Raw genomic sequence first — 21,500 nt, 5'->3', positions numbered from 1 at the left:
TGAGTGCGCGAAAATATTATTGGTTGAATAATTCGGTACAACTCCTCTACTATGCATGATGTTGTAGAATGATTTTTCTGTGGCAGGACAAATTGCTTGTGCTGTAAAATGCATTCATATTCATTTGTTTGGTTCATATACTACATTTAGAGCCAAAAAAATTTGGATGAATACCCAGCCTTCATTTCCTGGCGCCGCCACTGTGACGCCGTGGTGACATCGACGACAAAAGAGGTATGGCAAGATCAATACATTGAGCATGCTTAAAGATGGGACGAAGGAAGATGGTAACGACGGATTCTAAAGAGTGTACATGCGGTTGGTGCTCCTGACTAGCAGGCGGACTGTTTGGTGAGGCCACCGGTTAATCGGTCTGGTTGCGTGCAAATCGAGCAGCCGTGGTGTACGTGCGTATATCTCGCCGGACCAGTCATCAAAGCTTTGCTTTGCTTCGTCGCCGTCGGTGCCGGAAGTGCTCGAGGCTGGGCCAACCGTGGGCGGGATGGGAATGCCTATGCACGTCCCCTCGCTATTTTAAAAATATTATTTAGGATGCAACCTTAATCAATAACGCGTGCCATGTTTTTCTTTCATACCAGTGCGGATCCAGATTGCAAATGAAAACCTCAAGAAAATGAGGATTGGACACAAAAGAACTCATCTATAACAACGCATGTGCGTTTCGTCAAAATCTCACAGGAAAAAGTAATTTTGTTTCTCATCTTATGCCGAGGGAGGGACGACTTGGGATTGACAAAACTCAAACGTGTTGCGATTGTGTGAGCACCGAGACCATGTTGGCTAGGGTGAGAAGAAGAATAAGTCACAACATAGATGGGATACGTCCAGCTTGGACTTGGCGACGAATTTGAGGAAGCCCTGGCTTGTTCTCCGGCAGTGTTCCGGAGTGAAGACGCGCTCCGGCGTGTCGCGGCGGACTAGCGGTGGCTGGCCCTCCTTCCCCGTCACGCTCAGCGTGAACTTGGCCCTCACCTCCATGGCTGGGCCGAGATAACGCAGGTAGGAGGAGGCGTGGCCGTCCTCGTCGTCCGGGTAGAAGGCGATCTGCCAGTCATGGCCGCCGAAGCTGAAGACGGGCGAAGTGACGCGCGCGTGGAAGCCCGCGTCCTTGAGCTGCGAGTAGTTGGTCACCTCGAAACTGAACGACCCGGTGGCGTGCTTTATGATGCGTCTCGATGTGGACAACGCGCCCATCGTGACCGGCAGCGGCGGCGCCATCTTCGTGACCGGCGGCGGCACCGGTTCCTCCTGGCCGCGCGGTCGCCGGTCTTCGGAGCTCAGCTCCTGGCCCAATGCCGGAGAAGGGCACGCGGTGCGTCGTCGAGGTCGTCGGCGTGGAGGGTACGACGCCATGGTGATGGAGCACCTGCTGGAAAAGTTGAAACTCATGTGTGAAGAGGAGCTGTGCAGAAGGATCGATGAGGAGGCCGTCATGACCACGTACGTGCCGACGGATCAACACCGTTGTGTCCGACCTAAGGATGGGGTGCGCTTAGAGTTTAAGCCGCCAAAGAAAGTGTCGGGCACCGTCCTGAAGTTCAAGGAGCGCTTCATCTCGACGTGTTGCCGGCCGCTAGCATCGGAGGGAAGAGTCTTGGGGATCCAGGGACACGGATCGGATGGCAAAAGATCAGCCGTGTAGCACGCCTGACCGACTTCTTTCCACCGAGGAACACAATCGACCAAATTGCTAAAAGCACTGCAACGAAAGATTGTACAGGCTACACGTGAAAGCTACATGAATAATAGTCCCAGAACTACACTTGCAACAAAATATGACATTCATAGCAGCAACATCACACTTGCAAGATGGAGAAGAAAAGGGGGCCCACTTCACCATCTTACTCATTTACAATGTTTCACGGTACATACTGCTCTGCAAACGCAAAAGAACAGGTAAAATGTGTTGCCGCCAAGGCAGTCAAAGAATCGCTTCAATCTCCTCTCTATTTTCATATCAACTCCTCCCATGAACTCTCCCGAAAAATTAAACCATAAGCCACACCGACTATGGCTTATGACAAACGTTGCAAGTCCTCCCAATAAAAAGACGGACAATGACCAGCAACTAGTAGGTGAATTGACAGGGTAGGCAAAACTGCGAGTCCTCTTAGATGTATACCCCAAAAAGCCAAAGGGGTAAAGCCAAGATTCTTCTTCCAAAGAAATCAGATAACACAGCGGTATGACAAGTTTACATGTATTTGCCCGGATACATACTGGTCGCGGAAGGAACCATGATTGGATGAATGGCCTGGAATGGCTGCACAAGCGTTGCAGGGCTCGGCATCACCATGGGCAGGTTCCCAGTTGCCATGACTGGCGGAGCCCCAAAGAACGGGGCAGTGCCTGCTGAAGAGGGCATGAAAATATGGCATCAGTATGATAACAAAAACGCTTCAATACTTTTTATTATTATTCGATCAAAGACAATGAGGCTGAAACCTGCAATGTCTGTTACCTTGAAACTTTTGCAAGCTACCTTGATGCGAGTTCAACAGCAAAGGGCGAGGCCATACTTGGGACATAACTGGTGTTCCACGCATAGCATCCTTCAATAGAAAAAATAACAGATAAGACAGAATGAGCCAGAAGAAAATGTATGTCCATTCTAGTTCTCTTATCAAAATTCTGTGTCCGTTCCAGTTTATATTTACAGTAAACATTTGCGTTGTTGCACCAGGGTTTGTTACATGGATGAGATTTTAAGAAGCCAGCCGGTTAAGGAAAAAATTAAAAACCATTTGATAAGCAAGTGAATTTGATGCACAAAATAAGTCTATACAGCATCAGGGTCACAACATCCATCGCAAACACTGAAGCCGCAAGATACTAATGTGTGATGCTAATCTCCACTAACCAACGTTCAAGGTTTACCGAGGCAGTAAGATATCTATCTATATCTATACCTAATAATAAAGGGATTAGTGCTTCTGTCCATCAGTCATTAAATTACCCCTGGAGTTGTTAATAATTACCCACCTTGCCACCAGTAAGTGGAAAAAAACAGTTTACTTTTTCCCTTCTAAAATCACCGACAGCTACAGCTTATTAATAGTAAGCCCCTGACATACATCACAAGCGCCCGAGAGGCGTAGTGGTATGAGCCTCACTGCTTCACACCTGAGACCTGGGTTCGATCCCGAAGCTCCAGTTTCGGCCCAGCTACTCTATTTTTATCCTTTCTATTTTCAGGCAGATTCAAAAGAAAATATTTAATCATAACTTTCAAATCCCAACTCCAAAATTAACATGTTATATATGGAAATCACTCAAAAATGTGTAGATTTCAAATATGTTATTATATTAATCATTTCTAAAATTCCGTTTAGGATGCAACCTTAATTAATATCTTCTTTATATGGGGTATTTTGGAAATGCCGGCTTAACGTTGATATTTCTGTTCCCTAATAAATTGGAAACATCTTGAGTACACTTCAAAAATCATCAAACCTCATGTTTTTTGCGCAACACCACTTATCATGTTGTTTGTCGTGTGGCATCGTGAAGATTTCAAGGGATTCGATGTTGTCAGGTGTGAGTATGAGGGATGGTTTTTTTTCCGTTGCAATGCACGGGCATGTTTTGCTAGTCTATTTCTAAAAACAATTTTATTTGCAAAGTTCAGCTTGGATAATTTCTAGATAGGCATGTTTCTACAATTATGCGTGTATCATCCTCCTCCTATGAAAGAGATCCCCTTGAACCCTTGATACAAACAGCAATGGCTCACCTGAGAAACTGGATGAACATAAACAACAGGACTGAATTTCCCATCGACCATCTATAAAGTATGAAATAAAACAATTTGGTTCAGCTGAGTAGCAAATGACAATAATTTCAACTAATAAATAGACACAAATGAACAGATTTCTAAATTAATATGGACTACATATCTTACTGAAAAATAAATATAGGACTTACAGGCTGAGGACTAGGGCTGATATAGGTTGATCCCACTTGCAAGGGGTGATATGGTGTACCGAGTCTTGCAGGATCTAGCCTTCCGACATTATGCCCCACAACCTGTCATGCAAAAAATGTAGACAGCAGCGTGCATCAAAATTCAGAAGCATGAACATATCATAGTTAACCATGTGTAAGAGTTGACATCTTATGTCGTATTTCGCTCGTATCACATGATATATAATATGGTGGTGCATCCAGCTAAAAGAAATCAAGTTACTTACTGATTGAACATATTGAGGTGACATTCCAAAGTTTCCAGGAGCCAGGTTATTATAATGAACAACCTTGCTGGATAGAGACGAACTGCCTGGATGCGAGTGAGTTTGAAATACAGGTACACCAGTTGGAACTCCAGAGACCGAGTTTGAGATATAGTTTGGGTTAACGGGGGATGCAGCTGCAAGTACTGGTCTGGAACTTGCAAAAGATGGAGCGAAGACCTTAGCATGGGGATTGAGTTTGGATTCCTGACATAATAATGTTAAAAGGCAAAATGAATAGACTGATAACAATGAACTGCATGTCATATATATAATGTAGTACTGAAGATGATAATAAAGCACAGGAAGGTTCATGAACACCAGTAAAAAAGGCATTGGAAGTAGGGCATGTACAAATGCAAGATGCATTTACATGGGTGCTTAAAGATGAGTATAGGCAAGTGCCAAAGTAAGAGGCGTCTCCTCATGCAAGACAACTACTCCCTCCGTACCGAAATACTTGTAGTTGGGGGAACTTTTACTAGTTTCCCCCAGCTACAAGTATTTCGGTACAGAGGTAGTATGTCTTGTAGAGGCTTAGATTGTTGTTTTATCTACCAATTAGATCAAAGATATATGCACAAGCACCTAAGACGTGCCAGCGCCTATTTAAGCATCGACAGTACAACATTAGAACAATTGTCCTACGTGGAAAGAAACAGTTCTCTTCTACACGCTCCCACCTGGCAATGTTGCACGTGCCTTATTTGAATCTTTTCAGAAAAAAGAAAACTTCTATGCATCATAATCCAAAATAGGAATGCACTATCATAGCAGCAATACTTTGGTCAAGAACATTGACCCTTGGCAGGCCGTATTTAATTTTACGACTAGGTTCTAAAGTATTTTCCCTGTGCATTCAGTTATCGACAATAATTTTATGTTTGGCATGAGAGTACTAAGTATAATGCTTAGAAAAGGCACACATTTAGGAAATAATTGAAATAATCAATAAATCAGTACACTTAAGCATTATGTGCGGAGTTGAGTTAATATATAAATTTGTATTTCAATACTTGCATCTGCAATAATATTATTAGCAACATAGTATTATACATTACTATTGAGAAAATGCATACATTTACAACATATTGCGATAATCAATAAATCAGTATAGTTAAGCATACAGTTTATTACTATGCTTTGCTCCAAATGGAGATACATGGCAGGGAGTACTACTTTATAAGGAAGAATAAGATGTAGACAAATCTATCGCTATTAACACATACCAAAAGAGCTCACCTTAGCAGTGGTTTTGCTTGACATGACAGCTTTAATAGATGAATTGTTGATGGGTTGAGATGTTTTAACATTTGAAGCTACCACAGGAGTAGCTAAAACTGAATTAACAACATTTCCCTCTTTTGATCCAATATCAGCAGAAGTTGGAATTGCATTCCAATTTGGCACTATATGTTCAATTGGAGAGCAGACATTTGCAGCATTACTGTTCACTGAGAAATCAGAAAGGTTTAGTGCAAGGAAGGGAAGGATGAAAGGGCTATCTGAATAGAAGACAAAAAGGGCTAGAGTTAGTACTTGGAGCAATTTTCCCAGTGGGGTTATCACTATTCTGACACAGCCTGCTGCACTTCTCAACCTGTCTGTGACAGAAATAGCATTAATGAAGGTCAACAATGAATAAGACATGGTAAAAATAAGCAGAATACAATCAAGTAGAATATATTGCTTGATGTACATTCTGAACCAGCAATGAAAAATTGTAACGGTTAAAGGTATCCAGTTACTGGGGGCAAGCAATCGGTATACTTTGGTGGATACACATTTACAGACCTGGATGCTTTTGGGTCTCCCAAATGTGAAGTTTGAGGCTGCGTCAATCCACTGGCTGCCACCACATCACAAGCACTAGTTTTAGAAATATCTTTAGTAGCAAGGGAGAAGTCCTGGCAAAACAACCATTTTTGTCAGCTCCATCAGAAGGCAATGTGTTTCAACTAACATATAAGTGCAGTAACCTACCTTTGCAATCACTTGCACAAGATCATCTGGGAGAACAACAAGAGTGTCCACAAAAGCTCCCAGCACTAGATTGGCATTGTCCTTTCCGTTTGCAATCTTCCTTGCTTTCTTTAGCACAACACCTGCTCAACACAAAACCATTAATCCAATGTGTTCTCCCCCAAAACTAAAATTTGGTAGAACACAACAAACATTATACTGCCCAAGACTCGAAAGTACGAAGTATATGAGCAGTTGACAAACTCAAATTATGAGGTAAAAAGGACTTAAAGGAGTTGAGACTATCAGATCACAGTAGAGATGATGTGAAATCAAGGTCAATCCACAAATTGTGCGCATGATCTCCCAAGGAAAAGGATATTTCCTGGAGAACTTGCAAAAAAATCTAAGAGAACGAATTAATAAGCAAAATAAAGGGACTGATGTAGCAATATTGCCCCCAACGCGGAAATCCCAAGAGCAATTAGAATACATAAACCACATCATTTTCAATGGTATCGAGAAATCCACCCGGAATTGTTCATCACAGCTCAAATGTAGAGTGAAACCGAACCGGTAATTTCATTACACTGCATGTCCTTCATAATGCCCGATAATAACTATTTACCTTTGTACTGTTGTTGGATCTCACAATCGAGCATAATCGCTTTGATCACGGAATGAAAGCATTCGTCTATTATGACTCATTTCCACAACATAGCACGCACCAAGTCCCCCCAGAGACCAAAAACAGCAACAAGGGGCAAGGGAATTCGCCCCTAAATCCACAAGAATGATTCATACAACATCGCTGCAGCACGTGATCTGTAACTGGAACAGGGAAAGCAGAAACACTTTTCCCGTGATCTGGATGAACTGCATTTGAATCCACCCTGATGCGCAAGAGATCCTCCATATGACGCTTCAGGCTCACGGCAGGGCGGCGATATAGGAAGGAGAGAAGGGAGAAGGAAACAATCTAGATGCACTTGCATTGTAGAAACCCGGATCGCTCGAACCAATCCAGATACAATTCCCAGCACAATTTCTCCCCGAAATCAGGAAGACCGAACGACCAGGATCTCGGCCTCTATAGAGCAGAGCACACGCAGCCGCCCCCGTCGCAGAAGATGAACATAACCCAGCGATCTCCACCACCCGCCCCCGAATCCGCCCCAGCCCCAGCGCCAGAACAAAATACTAGCAACACGCGGCATCCCGGCGGCCGCGGCAGGTCGAGGAACAAGCAGATCACAGCCCATTCCCAGGAAAAAATAAACAGGGACGAACCAGGTCGGGTCGCGTCACTAGGCACGCGGCATCCACTATCTCCACCGAGCAGCCGGATCACGGCCCGAGCGGCCATTCGCGTGATCCCGGGACCCGACGCCGTCCCCGAACCAGACCCACGAGAGATGGAGGGAGGGAGGGGGGAGAGGGGGGCGCGCACCGTATCCGGCGTCGAGGGAGGCGGTGTGGAAGACGCCGGCGTAGGCGGATCCGTCGCGGACCTGGACCTCAACGGGGAGGCCGACCATGCAGACGGTCGCCAGCAGCAGCGCCTCGCAGACGGCCGGCGGCGCCGGCGCCGGCGCCGCCTTGGCCTTTTTGGGGCGGGCCATGGGGTGGTGGGGAGGAGAGGGGGGAGGCGACGAGGCAGAGGCCAGGGTGGGCGGAAAGGCGAGCGAGAGGGGGAAGGAGCCCGGGCGGGCGCGTGCCGCGTGCGGCCGTGTGTCTGACGGACGGGTCGGATTTGGATCGAGGAGGTCGCGGATCTTGATGCATGCGCGCGCGCGCGACAACGGCAAGGAATCTCGGGCTGTACATGTGCTACAGCGCCCTGTCTGGAATTATGGCTGGCTCTGGCTGCCTTTCTCGTCACCCTTGTCGCTTTGCAGCTGGCGTCTGTAGCTCTGTGATTACTTTAGTTTTTTTTTCATATGGTGATTCAAAATGTTGGTTCTACTTTCTACTAATGCACTACGTTAAGTAATCAGGGCCACTCCGACGCCGTACACCAGGGAGAGAGGACTCCTTCAAACCATTTCTAGATTTCCACGGACATTTAGAAGCGATTTGATGTACCGCGCTTATCTTCAGATTCGTCATCCATCCGTTAGCTATATACATAGCCAATTTGTCATCAAATGTTTCATTAGTTAGCTGCATACATAGCCGGGTAATAGTTTTTAATTTTTCGTGAGATCAAATGTTATTCTGTTCTTTTCCAATCGATGGTCTTTGAGTATTGTATTACTCACTTCGTCCCATAACATAAAAGAGTTTTTTGACACTCTTAGAACTAATTTGGTTGCAAGGGGAGAATATCTCAGGGCTCTAATCCTCCACCGGGAGATTTCCATGCCCATGGGGGATCCTCTCCTTCTATGACAGGGAGATCACCTCTGCAATTTGGAGGACAGTGGAGAGGGGAGGAGATCGCTAGATGCGCCAGCGTCAGGCGTGGCTTTTCTCCCCGACATATATAGGCATGGTTTTCTCTCCCAGGGAAAGGAAGGGGATCAGGGGAGAATATCCCAGCAAGCGAGCAGACCAAATGTCGCGGTGGTTTTGCACGGCGAGTTCGCCTCGTGGGCTATGTGCCCTGGGTTTTGACGGGGATCTTCCCCTGGGATCACAGGCTACCAAACTAGCCGACCAAGGGAGTAGTAGAAAGTAGAAACAAAATGCTCTGCTCTTGCAGTAAAAAAGATATATGTACGGAGCAATTATTAGATATAAACAGAACAATAGATAGAACCAAAATGTCACCAAACAAAAGGGAGATCACAACTACGACTACAAAGACATCAAAATAATTGACGAATCCACGGCTGAACCAAGTGCTAATCAAACCATTCTAGTAATACTGTATGAAACAAACACTATCAAACGAAATTCCACGGTCGACAGCACCAAGCATGCCATGCCCTGTGATCTGATCTGCCCATGTGGCCGATCAGGCCACCAGACCAAAGCTGTTGGGTTATCATCTTCTCTGATAAAAGGAAGAATCCAAACCACAAAGCAACAACATAAACAAATGCAGCAGGAAGCAAACGGTACAAATAGTATATAATTTAACAGCAGAAGATAGCAACGGTAAATAACAGTAGACAAGGGCATGCGGCGAAACAAAGCTAAGTTTCCAAGTACATATCCAAAGGATCACCACAGCGGGACGGACAACAGCTGATCATAATATAGTGCATAATAACATAACAATAGACCTTGCCATGGGGCAATCAAAATCCGGAGTCCAGGAACCGTCTCTCTCTATCGACAGGTGCTACAACATTAGCCTTGACAGTGCCTTCAAACAGGGGTTCTCATCTGTCTGGACGACCCACGAGGAGGGCTCACTGCAGAAATGGAAAGTTTTAGATTAGCCAGGCTGCTGGTGGTATTAAGTACTAATAAGATTATCAAGAGCTAAGATTTGCGCTTATATAGATAGGGGACTTCACCTGTTGCGGTGGCGGTGGCTGCGGTGCCGCTGCTGGTTGTTGGTAGTTGGGATAACCAGCATAGGCTCCATAACCATACATGTTAGGGTCTTGAGGCTGTGCATACCCTTGTCCATAAGCCTCGTAGCCTTGTCCATATCCAGCATAGTAACCACCAGCAGCACCAGCAGCAGCACCTGCACCCCACTGGCTGGCTTCCTGAGGCTGAAAATGTTCATGTGTTATATATTACCCACTTTACATCTAGTATACATACAACTCAAGACAGGATAGAAGTTTAGCATGCAAGAATTAAACCTGAGTTTGTTTGTTTGAAGGGCTTCGTCCCCATGAAAGCCTCACATTCTGACCACCAACCAAGGTCCCTTGCAGCAATTGCAGAGCTTGCTCAGCAGAAGGCCTGAATATGCAGTCAGAAGAGTAACTTAGAAGGAAGTACTTCAAAAATACGCGCACAAGAAACAACTAAACTATTAAACAGAAAAAAATCGACCTGTTAGCATACTGAACAAAGCCACATCTCTTCCCAACAGGGATCTTGACATGGACAACTTCCCCATATGGAGCAAACACTTGTTTCAAGGCATCTTCAGTGACATTGGGGTCAAGGCCACCAACAAATATCTGAGACCAAAGAAACAACTATGTTCAACACACTGAAATTCAATTGGTGTAATACAGAAAAGTAGAACTAAGAACGCACGGTGGTATTGTTAGGATCATTGTCAGACTGAGCTCCTTGAGTATTTGTATTTGGAATTGGTACTGTAAATGAAAGCAAAAAAAAGTGAAGGAAATACGTTGTAAGACTTGTTAAATAACAAAGAATAAATAAACATGAATGCATATCATGCAAGAGACACAAAATTTAAATGATAAATATACCATGTCACTAAAGCAGTGCAAAAGCTAAATAAATAAATAACATGTGACTAAAGCAGTGCATAATAAGATAGATAAATAAATAAGGAATAACTACCAAAAGGTCATACAAAATTCACTTAGCAAAAATTTGAGATGGGAAGTTTAACTCTCAATGCATGTGGAAGGGATTCCATCTCTCAACTGCTAAACTCTGGTGAACGAAGCAATCACGACACAATATACCAGTTTACTTTGCATGTGTATATTCTGATTGAGCATGGGCCATAGCATTTTTATTTATACACAGGAAAGGTGTTCTAAAGATATACATACATTATAGTGACAGATAACTAGTACTCCCTCCGTCCCGAAGTAAGTGTCGCTGACTTGGTACAACTTTGTACTAAAGTTGTTTTTGGGGACGGAGGGAGTAGGAAAGTAAAAAATAAATAGAAGAACCAGAAACAGACTACAAACTTAGGACAGCAAACTTAAGGCATAACTGATTTAAACAAGAAATGCCACAGCTCAAGTCAATTGCAGGGCATATATGGTGGAACTGTTGATATGCTGCTTCCGGATAGCATGAGTTTACTATATTTTATTTATCTAATTGAGCATTAAATGATGCAAATCCATGCTGAAACCATTATACTAATGAATAATGTCTTCTTGCATGCAAAAAAAAAGGTAATACCTAGCTTTGCATTGTTCAGACACAAACAAGTAGAACAACATGAATTTATAAAAGGACAAAGGCACCATAAAACATAGCAATCAGGTATGCATGAGAAGTAAATGTATACATGTAATAGCAGAAGGCCATTGCAGCGACATGAGATTGACAACATTTACCTCTCTCCTGAACCCCAGTTGTCTTTCTATTTGCTGCTGGACCAATGCGCATAGGTCTGGAAGAACAGGGCATTCCATTCATTTCAGTCATGGCACGAGCTTGCTCTGTAGGGTCACCAAACTTCACAAACCCATAACCTTTTGAACGCATTGTCATCTTGTCAGTTACAACCTTTGCGCCCTTCACTGAAGGGTAATGGACCCTGAATGTCTCCTGTAACATGTAGTCTGTAACATCAGCTGCCAAATCCCCAACAAAGATTGTATAGTCCGGGGTATCATCACGCTTTTCACCAGCACTGGCCCAGTTCAGTCTGTATGCCAACTCAACATTTGGCATCATTTGACCATTGAATGTCTGAAGAACTCGCTCAGCGCCTGCATGGCTTGCAAACTCGACAAAGCCATAGCCCTGAAGCTGTCCAGTTTGCTTGTCACGGATAAGCTTCACAGATTGGAACTGCAAATTAACAAAAAAGGTCATCTTTAGCAACTTTACATATAACACATGGTCTGCAGAACATGCACACACATGTGTAAAAGGGTACATATATAAGCAGGAACAAACACATCAGTTAACTAGAGAATTTTTATTTTCACAAGACGCAGTTGACAGTTTTAGTCTTCACAACACCAATCATACAACCGTGCCAAAACACCCAACTGCTCCAGAACCACAGCTAAAGCTTGATTTTCTTTCCCTGTGACGAAGACATAATCCACGGAAAAGTAACTCGCCTCGCAGTTCTACCATCACAACTAAATCCCTAACCCTTTTACATCTAGACCCGCGACGCGCGTGCATCCACTAGGGCAAGCCGAGCCCGAACAAATCTCGCATCAGAGCGACGGGCCGAACGAATCTGGCGTCGGACAGATCGGGACACGTACCTCCCCGGTGTTGGCGAAGCAGCTGTAGATGTAGTTCTCGTCCATCCAGTACTGGAGGTCCCCGATCCAGAGCGTCCTGACCTCGTCCGAGGCCGCGGGGGCGGCGGGGGCCTGCGGCGCGGCGTAGTACTGCTGCGGGGCGGGCACCTGGCCGTAGGGCGCGGCCTGGGGCGGCGGCTGGCCCCACATGGCCTGCGGCGGCGGCTGCTGCTGCGGGGGCGGCTGCGCGTAGTGGGGCATCGGCGGCGGGATCGCGCCCCAGTGCGGCGGCTGCCCTCCCGCGCCCTGCGGCGGCATGGGGGCGCCCATGCCCGGCTGCGGCTGCGACGGCGGCGGTGGCTGCATCATGGCGACGGGGGAGGAGAGACCCGAACCCTAGGGAGGAGAGAGGGGGAGGGGAGAGGGACGGGAGAGAGGAGGGATACGGGGGAGGAGATGGGGATTTCAGGGCTGAGATTCGTCCGTGTACAGGGATTCCGGCTCTCCTTTTTTATTACCGTGGGCGAGTAGAGCGCGGCGCCCGTGTCCCCCCCCCCCCCCCCCCCCGCCGCGGAAGAGAACTGGTGTCCTCGTCCGCTTTTTTTCTAAAAGAAATTAGGACTCTTTTTCTGTAAAAAATAAATATATATTGTTTTCTCAAAGCTTTCTTTTTTTCGAAATACTTACAATCTTTCTTTTGGGACAAAGAGCTAGCTATGGACAGGGGTGCGTGGAAGCTTGCTATCCATGTGCCAGAGCCATGAGTTGGTTGCGAGATCTTATGGGTTTCACCTCTAGCCTACCCCAACTTGTTTGGGACTAAAGGCTTTGTTGTTGTTGTTGTTGTTACTTACAATCTTTCTTTTGGATGAAAAACTTGCATTACTCAACTCATAGAGTTACCATCATCAGCAGCTAGTTGGATAGTTTACGTACTCAGGACCAGAACCTAACCATGTCACGCTTCTCCTTTGGTAAGAACAAAAACTGTTAAACTGGCATTAACCCTATTTTGGGATCGAGAAATATGAGTAATACAAGATTCATGAGGACTCAAAAGATATCTAATTTCTATAACTAGAGAACGATAAACTGATCTATCAATTTCTTTGGCTTGAATAAGCTTTACTGCCACACTTGAATCCATCATTATAGGAAGATCACTTTTCTGCAAAAAAAATGAGACACCCTCCCATGCATGCATACAACTCCACTTCAAGAGCATCTCTACGTGGACAATTTCCTACATGCCGAGAAAACAATATAGCCCATGCTGTCCCTGAGCACCATACCCGCTTCGGCAGAGCCCTCATCGGAAACTAAGCCATCGGTATTCAGTTTTCCCATCATCAGCAATGAGGTTGCCAAGATTCAGTAGGTCGAGCAACTGCGACTTTATGTGGCCAAAAAAAATTCCGTATTCCATTTTCAGGTAGTCGCCACCGTCTTGTCTTCCTAAGTAGGACACAAACCCTAACAAAACTCGAAGAAACATCTAAAAGCGAAGCTCTCCCGCCATTAAGGGCCAGGATCCACCACACAGCCATGGCCCTAAGGCCGCCGGAGATGAGGTGAACCGCCGCCGGCGGCGGCGGGAGGTAGAGGAACCCTAGATTTGTTTGGGGAAGGAGGTGACTAGAATTGTACTAATTGTATGTCAATTAATATGGATGTGAGTAGTACAACTTTAGTATAAATTGTACTAAATTGTACTACTAAGTGTGCGTCAATTAATTTAGATCGGAGTGAGTACTAATTCCATTAACCAAAACAAGCACATATAATCAAAAGTATAAGGGGAAAATGCTTTGACCCAAAACACACTGCTAGGTGACACGGCGGCGATGGCGGCCTTGTTCGGCGATTCTGATGCCGCGGGCCGTCTAGGTGTTGCGCTTGACCTTCGTACGCCATCTCGAAGGCCAGACGGATCGATTCCCGATGAAAATGGGCCTCGGCAGCCATTGCATAGAGCTACACGATCACAGCCTCGTCGGCAGCGAAAAAGCGGATTTCAGCGTCAGCGAGCGAGAAAGGTGCGGGATAGGGTAGCAGAGCTGCAAGGTGGTTGTAGGGCTGGAAAAAAAGCTCGAAGCTCGTGAGCTAAACGAGTAGCTCGTGACTCGGTTCGAATCGACTCGAACTCGAAGAATAACGAGTCGAGCCAAGCTTTAGTTTAAGATCGTTTATAGACCAAGTTAAACGAGTCAATTTCACGAGTACTCGTGTAATTCGTTAGGCTCGGTATAAAAGATCAGCCACTCCCAATACAAAAAAAAAGATCAGCCACTCAGCACCTTATGTCCTAAGCGCACAACATAAGGCCTAGCCGTTGAAGGCCCAACCGTCTAGGAGACTCATGCGTTACAAGGAAATTACTATTGTTAGTGATATATATGTTTAATATATACATAATCATTTTTATAATATTTAAGGGTTTTATGTTCATATCTTTAACGACCTTAACAAGCTAAACGAGCCAGCTCGCGAGTTATACGAGTCGAGCCAATCTTACATTTGAGCTCGTTATAATAACAAGCTGAGTCGAGCTAACTCGTTAACGAAACGAGCTCTAGCGAGTCGAGCCGAGCTGGCTCGACTCGGCTCCAATTCCAGCCCTAGGTGGTTGCATGGAATAGTTCTGATGACGGGGGTTGGCTACGGGGCGGCGAGTCAGTGCCGATAGAAATGTCGAGCGACCGACTGAATTACTAAGAAGTTGCGCCTTTGGAGTATAAATAGACAAGACAATTGCATTCTAAGGGACGGAAAGTTATACAGTTTTAAGAAATTATTGGTTTGATAGATCTGCTAAATAGGTGTTAATCCATAAAAAAGAATCTTTTTTGGTCCAAATATAACTTTTGTTGATGCGCTAGATGCTAGAGATGCTTTTTAGAGACGTGTCTCCCTTGATTTTGAGAAGCGAAGACATATGAGGCTAGCACTTTCTGTGAAAGGGGACTTTTCCAAACGGAAATACAAATGAATTTGTCATATCACAAAGAACAATGATACACATTCATGACAGCTAGAAAAGGAACCATCCGCAACTAGCATTCAGACGGACGACAAGAGCCAATCATTGTGATGCCATCAAAAGAATTTTCCTTCTCAGAATTTCTCATATACGAAGTACAATGCAAAAAAGTTTGTTTTTTTATATCAGCAAAAGGGGTTTGAATCCTTATACAAACAATCCGTCCACAGTGCACCTCGGCCGTTGCACCGTAGCCAGTCCGGACATCCATACCACAGATTTTTTTCAAAACTATGACGTATTTTATAGCAAATTCGGAAACTATAGCATGCAGTGGAGAAAAATCAAAACTAGCACCCCGTCGGCCACGCGTGGGTCGAAAAGGGTGTTTCAGCCTCACCTTGGCCGAAAAGGACTTTTCAGCCGTGCCTTGGCCGAAGAGGTGAGTACCTAGGCCGAAAAGACCTTTTTGGTCAGCGGTAGGCCGAAAAGTCCTTTTTGGTCAGGAGTAGGCCGAAAAATCCCTTGGGCCCACCTTTTCACGTTAACGGGTGGCCGAAGTTGCATGGTTCCACTCTTCGGCTTACGTTAGGCCGAAATGTATTTTTTTTATTTTGGCATATAAATACTATGCAACCATTGCCCATCTTAAACATTGAAAAAAAAATCGCGCGACCCTTTCCCCTCAATATTTTCCCGCCAACTGTTTCCCTCCATATGTTCCCGCCACCCGTTCCCGCCAACGCATTCCCGCCATATGTTCCCGCCAACCCTTTCCCGCCATACCGCAGTCGTTCTTTCCCGCCATTTTCTCCTCTCTACCTATAAAACCTCATTCACACGGAGGTGGATAAGCGGTCCAATATAGTGTAGTCGAGATGTCCCATTATCCTTTCGATCGTAGTTTTCACCCTGGGATGAGCAGATGTCTTCTGAGGCTAGCCACCGATTTCAGGATGGACAATAGGTTAATTCCATGGGACGAACTCACCGGTAGTGACACCATAATGAATGAGTTGGCTCACGAATTACGTAGGTCTGGGTGGCCTGAAAGGACCTATGAGGAGGTACATAAAGAACTTCTTAGGTTGCATGAAAGGTGGAAGAAGATAGTGGAGCCGAAGAGTAAAACTTTCAGAAGGACTGCAACAAAGCATCCATTTTTATGGACTGACGACAGCGAGGACGAAGATGATATCCTATTGAAGTTGGCCGAAGTTGACGGGAAACGGGTGGCGGGAAGGGGTTGGTGGGAATATATGGAGGGAAAGAGTTGGCGGGAAAATATTGAGGGGAAAGGGTTGCACGATTTTTTTTCAATGTCTAAGATGGGCAATGGTTGCATAGTATTTATAAGCCAAAATAAAAAAACATTTCGGCCTACCGTAAGCCGAAGAGTGGAACCATGCAACTTCGGCCAACCATTAACATGAAAAGGTGGGCCTAAGGGACTTTTCGGTCTACTGCTGACCAAAAAGGACTTTTCGGCCTACTGCTGACCAAAAAGGACTTTTCGGCCTACTGCTATTCAAAAAGGTCTTTTCGGCCAGGTAAGCACCTTTTCAGACAAGGCACGGCCGAAAAGTCCTTTTCGGCCAAGAGGAGGACGAAAACTACCTTTTCGGCCCACAGGTGTCCGACGGGGTGCTAGTTTTGATTTTTTTGGCATTGGATGCTATAGTTTTCGAATTTGCTATTAAAAATGTGATAGTTTTGAAAAATAAATCCCTACCACAAGCGTCCATACTGTTTCATTCTCGATCTCGTATCTAAGGCTACCAGCTTTCTTTACAGCAACTCCAACGGACTGATCCAAATGGATGGTGATTTTGTCCGTTTGAGTTGGCCAAGCGGACACAAATGTCCGTTTTCGCGTTTGGGTCGGCGCATGCGTCCAACGCTGGCCCGACTCATTTTAACGACGTGAGAAAAAAGAATATATACATATTTAAAATAAAGTTTGCCCGGCTCCTGGCGCGCCTCCTCCTCGGTCTCGCGCTGCTCGTCCTCAACGTCGGGCTCGAGCATCTCGAGGTATTCGTCGTGGCGGCACTCCTGGGCCAGCCGTCGCTGGCGCCACTGTTCGAGGTCCACCGCCTCCTGCGCCCGCGTCGCCCCCAACTAGACCGGCGGCGGCTGACCCACTCGCGTACTACTCCCGTCCAAGAGTAGCGATCAATGGGGGACGGCTCCGACTCTGGCTCCGGCTCGGCTTTGATAGGGGACGATGGGGCCACTGGTGGCAGGACGCAGTCGCCCGCCGCGGAGGGCGCCATGGCCTGCGCCATGGCCGCCTCGTACGCGGCCTCCTCCTCCTCGGTCACCGCCGCCATGCGCCGCTCGTCCTCCTCGCTCTCAAGGTAGACCGCCGCAAGGGCCGCCTGGTAGGCGGCCTCCGCCTTCTGGTCCTCCTCGCGGACGACGATCGGGGGCGGCGACACGCTGCAGTCGACTTCGCGAACGTCGCGTCACCTCGCCTCCTCGTGCTCGAAGGCGAACCATCAAGCCTAGTTGGGCGAGTCGGTTGCGTAGGCGGGGTCGCGGCGCTACTCGGGTGACAGGAGCGCCCGCCGGCGCATCACCTCCTCCGCATGCGCCGTAGCCGACCGTGGCGCCGCCGACACTGGGATCCTCTCCGGATCCAGGTGCCAGTCGTGCGGCAGGGTGGCATCGGGGTACGGGAGAGGCACGCGATGCTGCCAGTGCCAGTCCGCCTGGTGCACTGGCACGTTCATGCACTGCCTCGGCCGGCGAGCTGGCGCTGGCGGAGGCGGGAGGAACTTTTAGGGAAAGGGAATGGCGGGGGACTTGCCCTTGGCCTTGCTGCTGCCGGTGCCGAAGAAGAGCCCCATCTGGCTTCACTAGGGTGGCTAGGGTTTTCCAGCGACGGGGAAGCAGAGTGTGCTAGATGGGGACATGGGCTGGCTAGGAAGCGGATGAGGACAGCCCCGCCGCACGGTCGGCTTAAAAAAGGACGATCGCCATCGCTGACGCGTGGGCCCGAGGTCATAAATTAAGCTGACCATGTAGGCCGCGAGCAGTCGGACGACCGCCAGGTGGGGATGCGGCGAACACCGAGAAGGCGCGCCTGGTGTTCGTTCCGCATCCGCGCCGACGCAATTGGGGCGTAAATTTGGGCCGCAAATGTGTCGGCGTGAACGCGGAATAGACTCAATTTGGGTTTGGGTCGACGTGTTGGGCCTCCTCTTTTATCCGCGCCAATCCAAACAAACGACGGCAGACGAAATGGGTCGCCCCATTAGAGTTGCTCTTAGTCTATTTTGCCTACCCATCGGTGCTTTTATGTAATACATCTGGATTACACATGTTCGACTCTAACACCTAATCCTCCACATAGTCTAAGTCTAATTGTAGCCCTATGCACATATATCGACACAAATTTAACACTCCATGTTGGCGAGTATGTCTCCGCCATCTTGAAGTCTTCTCTTGTTTGCTCACTCGCATGAGCTGACCGCCAAGCCCTCCACCTCGGACTTGGTCACCTCGACTGATATTATCGCCATCAGTGGCATCTTCTCAGCTCCGCCTTCAACGAAGCTTGCTCGCATTGTGTAGAAGTTATTTTTGGTCCTTTTCCCTGCATCATGAGCTTCTTTTCCTTCTTGACCCTCATGGTTTTCTTATTTCTGTCCACTTTGTAGACATAACCATCATCATCAAGTTTCCCAAGCAAAAGGATTTCTCCAACCATGCACTATAAAAAGACACATCCTTGACATTAAGGCCCAAAAGAAAAAATATGTCATGGTTATGACACTTCTACAACAATAATTGTGACAAAAACATGTATCATCATTGATGTGGCGGGCTCCTACTTCTATGACAAAAAATTATGACAGAACATGGACTTTTCGTCCTGGACGGGCTGGAGACGCACCTGCATAACATCCTTTGGGTCGTCCATGATGTAAAAAATCATGGTAGAAGTGAGGACAAGAAAAATTTCGGGGAGTTCCCGGTTACGGTGGGTGGTCAGGGCCGAGCGATGCAGCATGGTTTGCATGTTTCTCTCGTACATATGCATGTGTGTGTGAGGTGTTTGCTAAGATCTGACATTCAAAAGACATCAGCGAAACATGCCAGTAATGGACCGTAAGTAGTCATGGCCTAGAACTAAGCTCAAGAGTTTATGGGCCCTTAGTAGGCCAAAAGTATACACCGGCTGGAACGACCCAATTGAATCATGAGCCTCTAATGGGTATAAAGCAAATTACTGTTCAATATGGGCAGAATCACCATGGGTCGATAATAGACCCAGAGATACAAATTACTTCATATGGGCCGAAAGACGTCACAGATCATACATGGGCCGAAAGTGACAACGGGCTAGAATTATATTGGATGGCCCACATGACTCTACTGGACTGAATTCAGAATGACCATAACAGGTCGTGAGTTACTGGGTCATAAATGGGACATATGCGTACAAACCGTTAATAGGCTTTCCATGGGCTGGCCCGCTAACTTTTGACTAAGTCAATTGGGCCGGCCTTTTTAACCTATATGGGCCACTGTTAGGTCGTGTGATGTGTTAACATACCATAGGTGGGCTTCGTCCATTGAACGGATGACATTTGTCCCAACGCCGAGCTGGCATGTGGATCTTGTGGCGAATGAGAATTTTACACGTGGAAAATCCCCCTTGGTCCGAGCGGTTAACGGGTTATCGGATCCAAGCAGAACCCGATAGCTTAGCAGCGACCAGTTATGGTGGATGCCACGTGTCGGTTACCCTCGACGAAAACACTTCCATGACGCGCCATTTATCATCATGCAAGTGTCCACTTCTGTAATGATAATTTGAGTATTGCCATAGGACACTTCTACGACATCACATGTATGACTATCTTGATACTGTCATAAAATTATCACGGATGTACATGCATGACAGAAAACGTGACCTACCATGACAAACACGTATCATCAGGGAAGTGTGTTTTTGTAGTGATGACTCCAACATCTAACAGTCCGAATAGTGACTATAGCCCTACGCATATATTTGACATAGTTTTAACAGCAACAACCTTACTGCTGGGTCCCTCAAGTTTGATGAAGGTTGTCGTGTTGAGACTCCCAGGGATAAGAAAATTCTTGTACACACACTCTTTATTCCATGGTGTGTTGAGGTGTGATATGAGAGCAATTCTAGCGGAGTCGCCATATCGATCTGATTGCCATAATAACCAAGATTATGATGATTTTGTACAAAAAGGCCGCTCTAGCAGAATCGTCATCTCGATCGACATAATTTTTAGGGGTGCTCCAAATTGAGACCCCGAGCTTTCATATTTGGAGGTTGGGTGAGTCGATATAGCGTGTCCTCCATCCATCCAAACTGAAAGGATCGATATGGTCGACTAGATGGGGGGTGAATAGGCGACTAATATTTTTTATCTTCTTTTAACAAACTAGGCTTAACAATAAAATAGGTTGTCTAGAAATGCAACTAGGTGGACAACCTATATGATGAGCTCAACAACAACAACACAAGCAAGCACAAGATACAAAAACAATATAAGCTTGCGTAAGGTAATGGTTAGAAGTGCTAGCTTAACCCTGAGTGCTTAAGGTTTAATACAGTCATGTTGGATCTGCTACTAAGAAAGGAAGAGAAAGATTGATTGCGACAGCTCAACTGAATGAGACTAAGAGATTAAGTATTCCGCCTGGGGAGTACATTCGCAAGAATGAAACTCAAAGGAATTGACGGGGGGCCGCACAAGCGGTGGAGCATGTGGTTTAATTCCTGAAATGACCAAAAACTAGATGCTTCAACGGGATCCATGCCTGAATAAGAGTAAATGAGAGAATGCGCTTTAGTGGCTAGGAAACTTTGCTACAATTGAGAATGCACTTTCCAGTGGAGTGGTGAAGTAGTGGGTGCCCTTTCTCATTATCGTCAACCGCCCATTTCCTCAACATCTGCTTCTACCTTAAGTGCAGGACTCCCACCGGGGGGCAGCGGTGGGGAATCTTGGACAATGGGCGAAAGCCCGATCCAACAATATTGCGTCTTGGGCAAGACGACTTCGGTTCACATGTGAAAGTGCTTCGAAAGGAACCGGCTCCCAATGGTGAAATTATTGCTGAAAGCACAACTACATGCTGGCACCACTCCGTTCAACCTATTAGCTCTCCAACGCTTAACCGAACAGACTCCACTATGGAATCTAGTTCTCCATAAGAGGCTATTCCCAATGAGACAAGTTGTTTATCGAAGGGACCCTC

General features: G+C 46.4%; 3 protein-coding genes across 5 annotated transcripts; all 3 read right to left on the bottom strand.

Moving 5' to 3' along the window:
* Positions 1 to 782: 782 nt before the first annotated feature.
* Positions 783 to 1,704, bottom strand: LOC123190506 (uncharacterized). Its single transcript, XM_044603158.1, has one exon. The coding sequence runs from the start codon at positions 1,453 to 1,455 to the stop codon at positions 802 to 804; it is 654 nt and encodes a 217-aa protein (XP_044459093.1). The 5' UTR covers positions 1,456 to 1,704; the 3' UTR covers positions 783 to 801.
* A 119-nt stretch (positions 1,705 to 1,823) lies between these two features.
* LOC123190504 (uncharacterized) lies at positions 1,824 to 8,015 on the bottom strand. Of its 3 annotated transcripts, none has more exons than XM_044603155.1 (10): positions 7,663 to 8,015; positions 6,234 to 6,355; positions 6,045 to 6,157; positions 5,790 to 5,854; positions 5,493 to 5,704; positions 4,212 to 4,457; positions 3,946 to 4,047; positions 3,755 to 3,805; positions 2,483 to 2,573; positions 1,824 to 2,373 (listed from the first exon to the last, which is right to left on the bottom strand). In XM_044603155.1, exons 1-10 carry the CDS (start codon positions 7,832 to 7,834, stop codon positions 2,216 to 2,218), a joined length of 1,332 nt encoding a protein of 443 aa, XP_044459090.1. In that variant the 5' UTR covers positions 7,835 to 8,015; the 3' UTR covers positions 1,824 to 2,215. The 3 variants fall into 3 exon arrangements, with proteins under 3 accessions (XP_044459090.1, XP_044459091.1, XP_044459092.1); XM_044603156.1 differs by having other exon boundaries at positions 1,824 to 2,370; XM_044603157.1 differs by having other exon boundaries at positions 2,504 to 2,573.
* Positions 8,016 to 9,263: 1,248 nt separating this feature from the next.
* Positions 9,264 to 12,740, bottom strand: LOC123190503 (RNA-binding protein L). The gene is made up of 7 exons (XM_044603153.1): positions 12,290 to 12,740; positions 11,399 to 11,858; positions 10,383 to 10,444; positions 10,173 to 10,303; positions 9,977 to 10,079; positions 9,680 to 9,883; positions 9,264 to 9,574 (listed from the first exon to the last, which is right to left on the bottom strand). The coding sequence occupies exons 1-7, from the start codon at positions 12,635 to 12,637 to the stop codon at positions 9,572 to 9,574; spliced, it is 1,311 nt and encodes a 436-aa protein (XP_044459088.1). The 5' UTR covers positions 12,638 to 12,740; the 3' UTR covers positions 9,264 to 9,571.
* Between the last annotated feature and the right edge of the window lie 8,760 nt (positions 12,741 to 21,500).

The sequence above is a fragment of the Triticum aestivum genome, chromosome 2A, assembly GCF_018294505.1.
Source record: "Triticum aestivum cultivar Chinese Spring chromosome 2A, IWGSC CS RefSeq v2.1, whole genome shotgun sequence".
Lineage (NCBI taxonomy): Eukaryota > Viridiplantae > Streptophyta > Magnoliopsida > Poales > Poaceae > Triticum > Triticum aestivum.
This window is presented reverse-complemented; position numbering and strand designations above follow the sequence as displayed.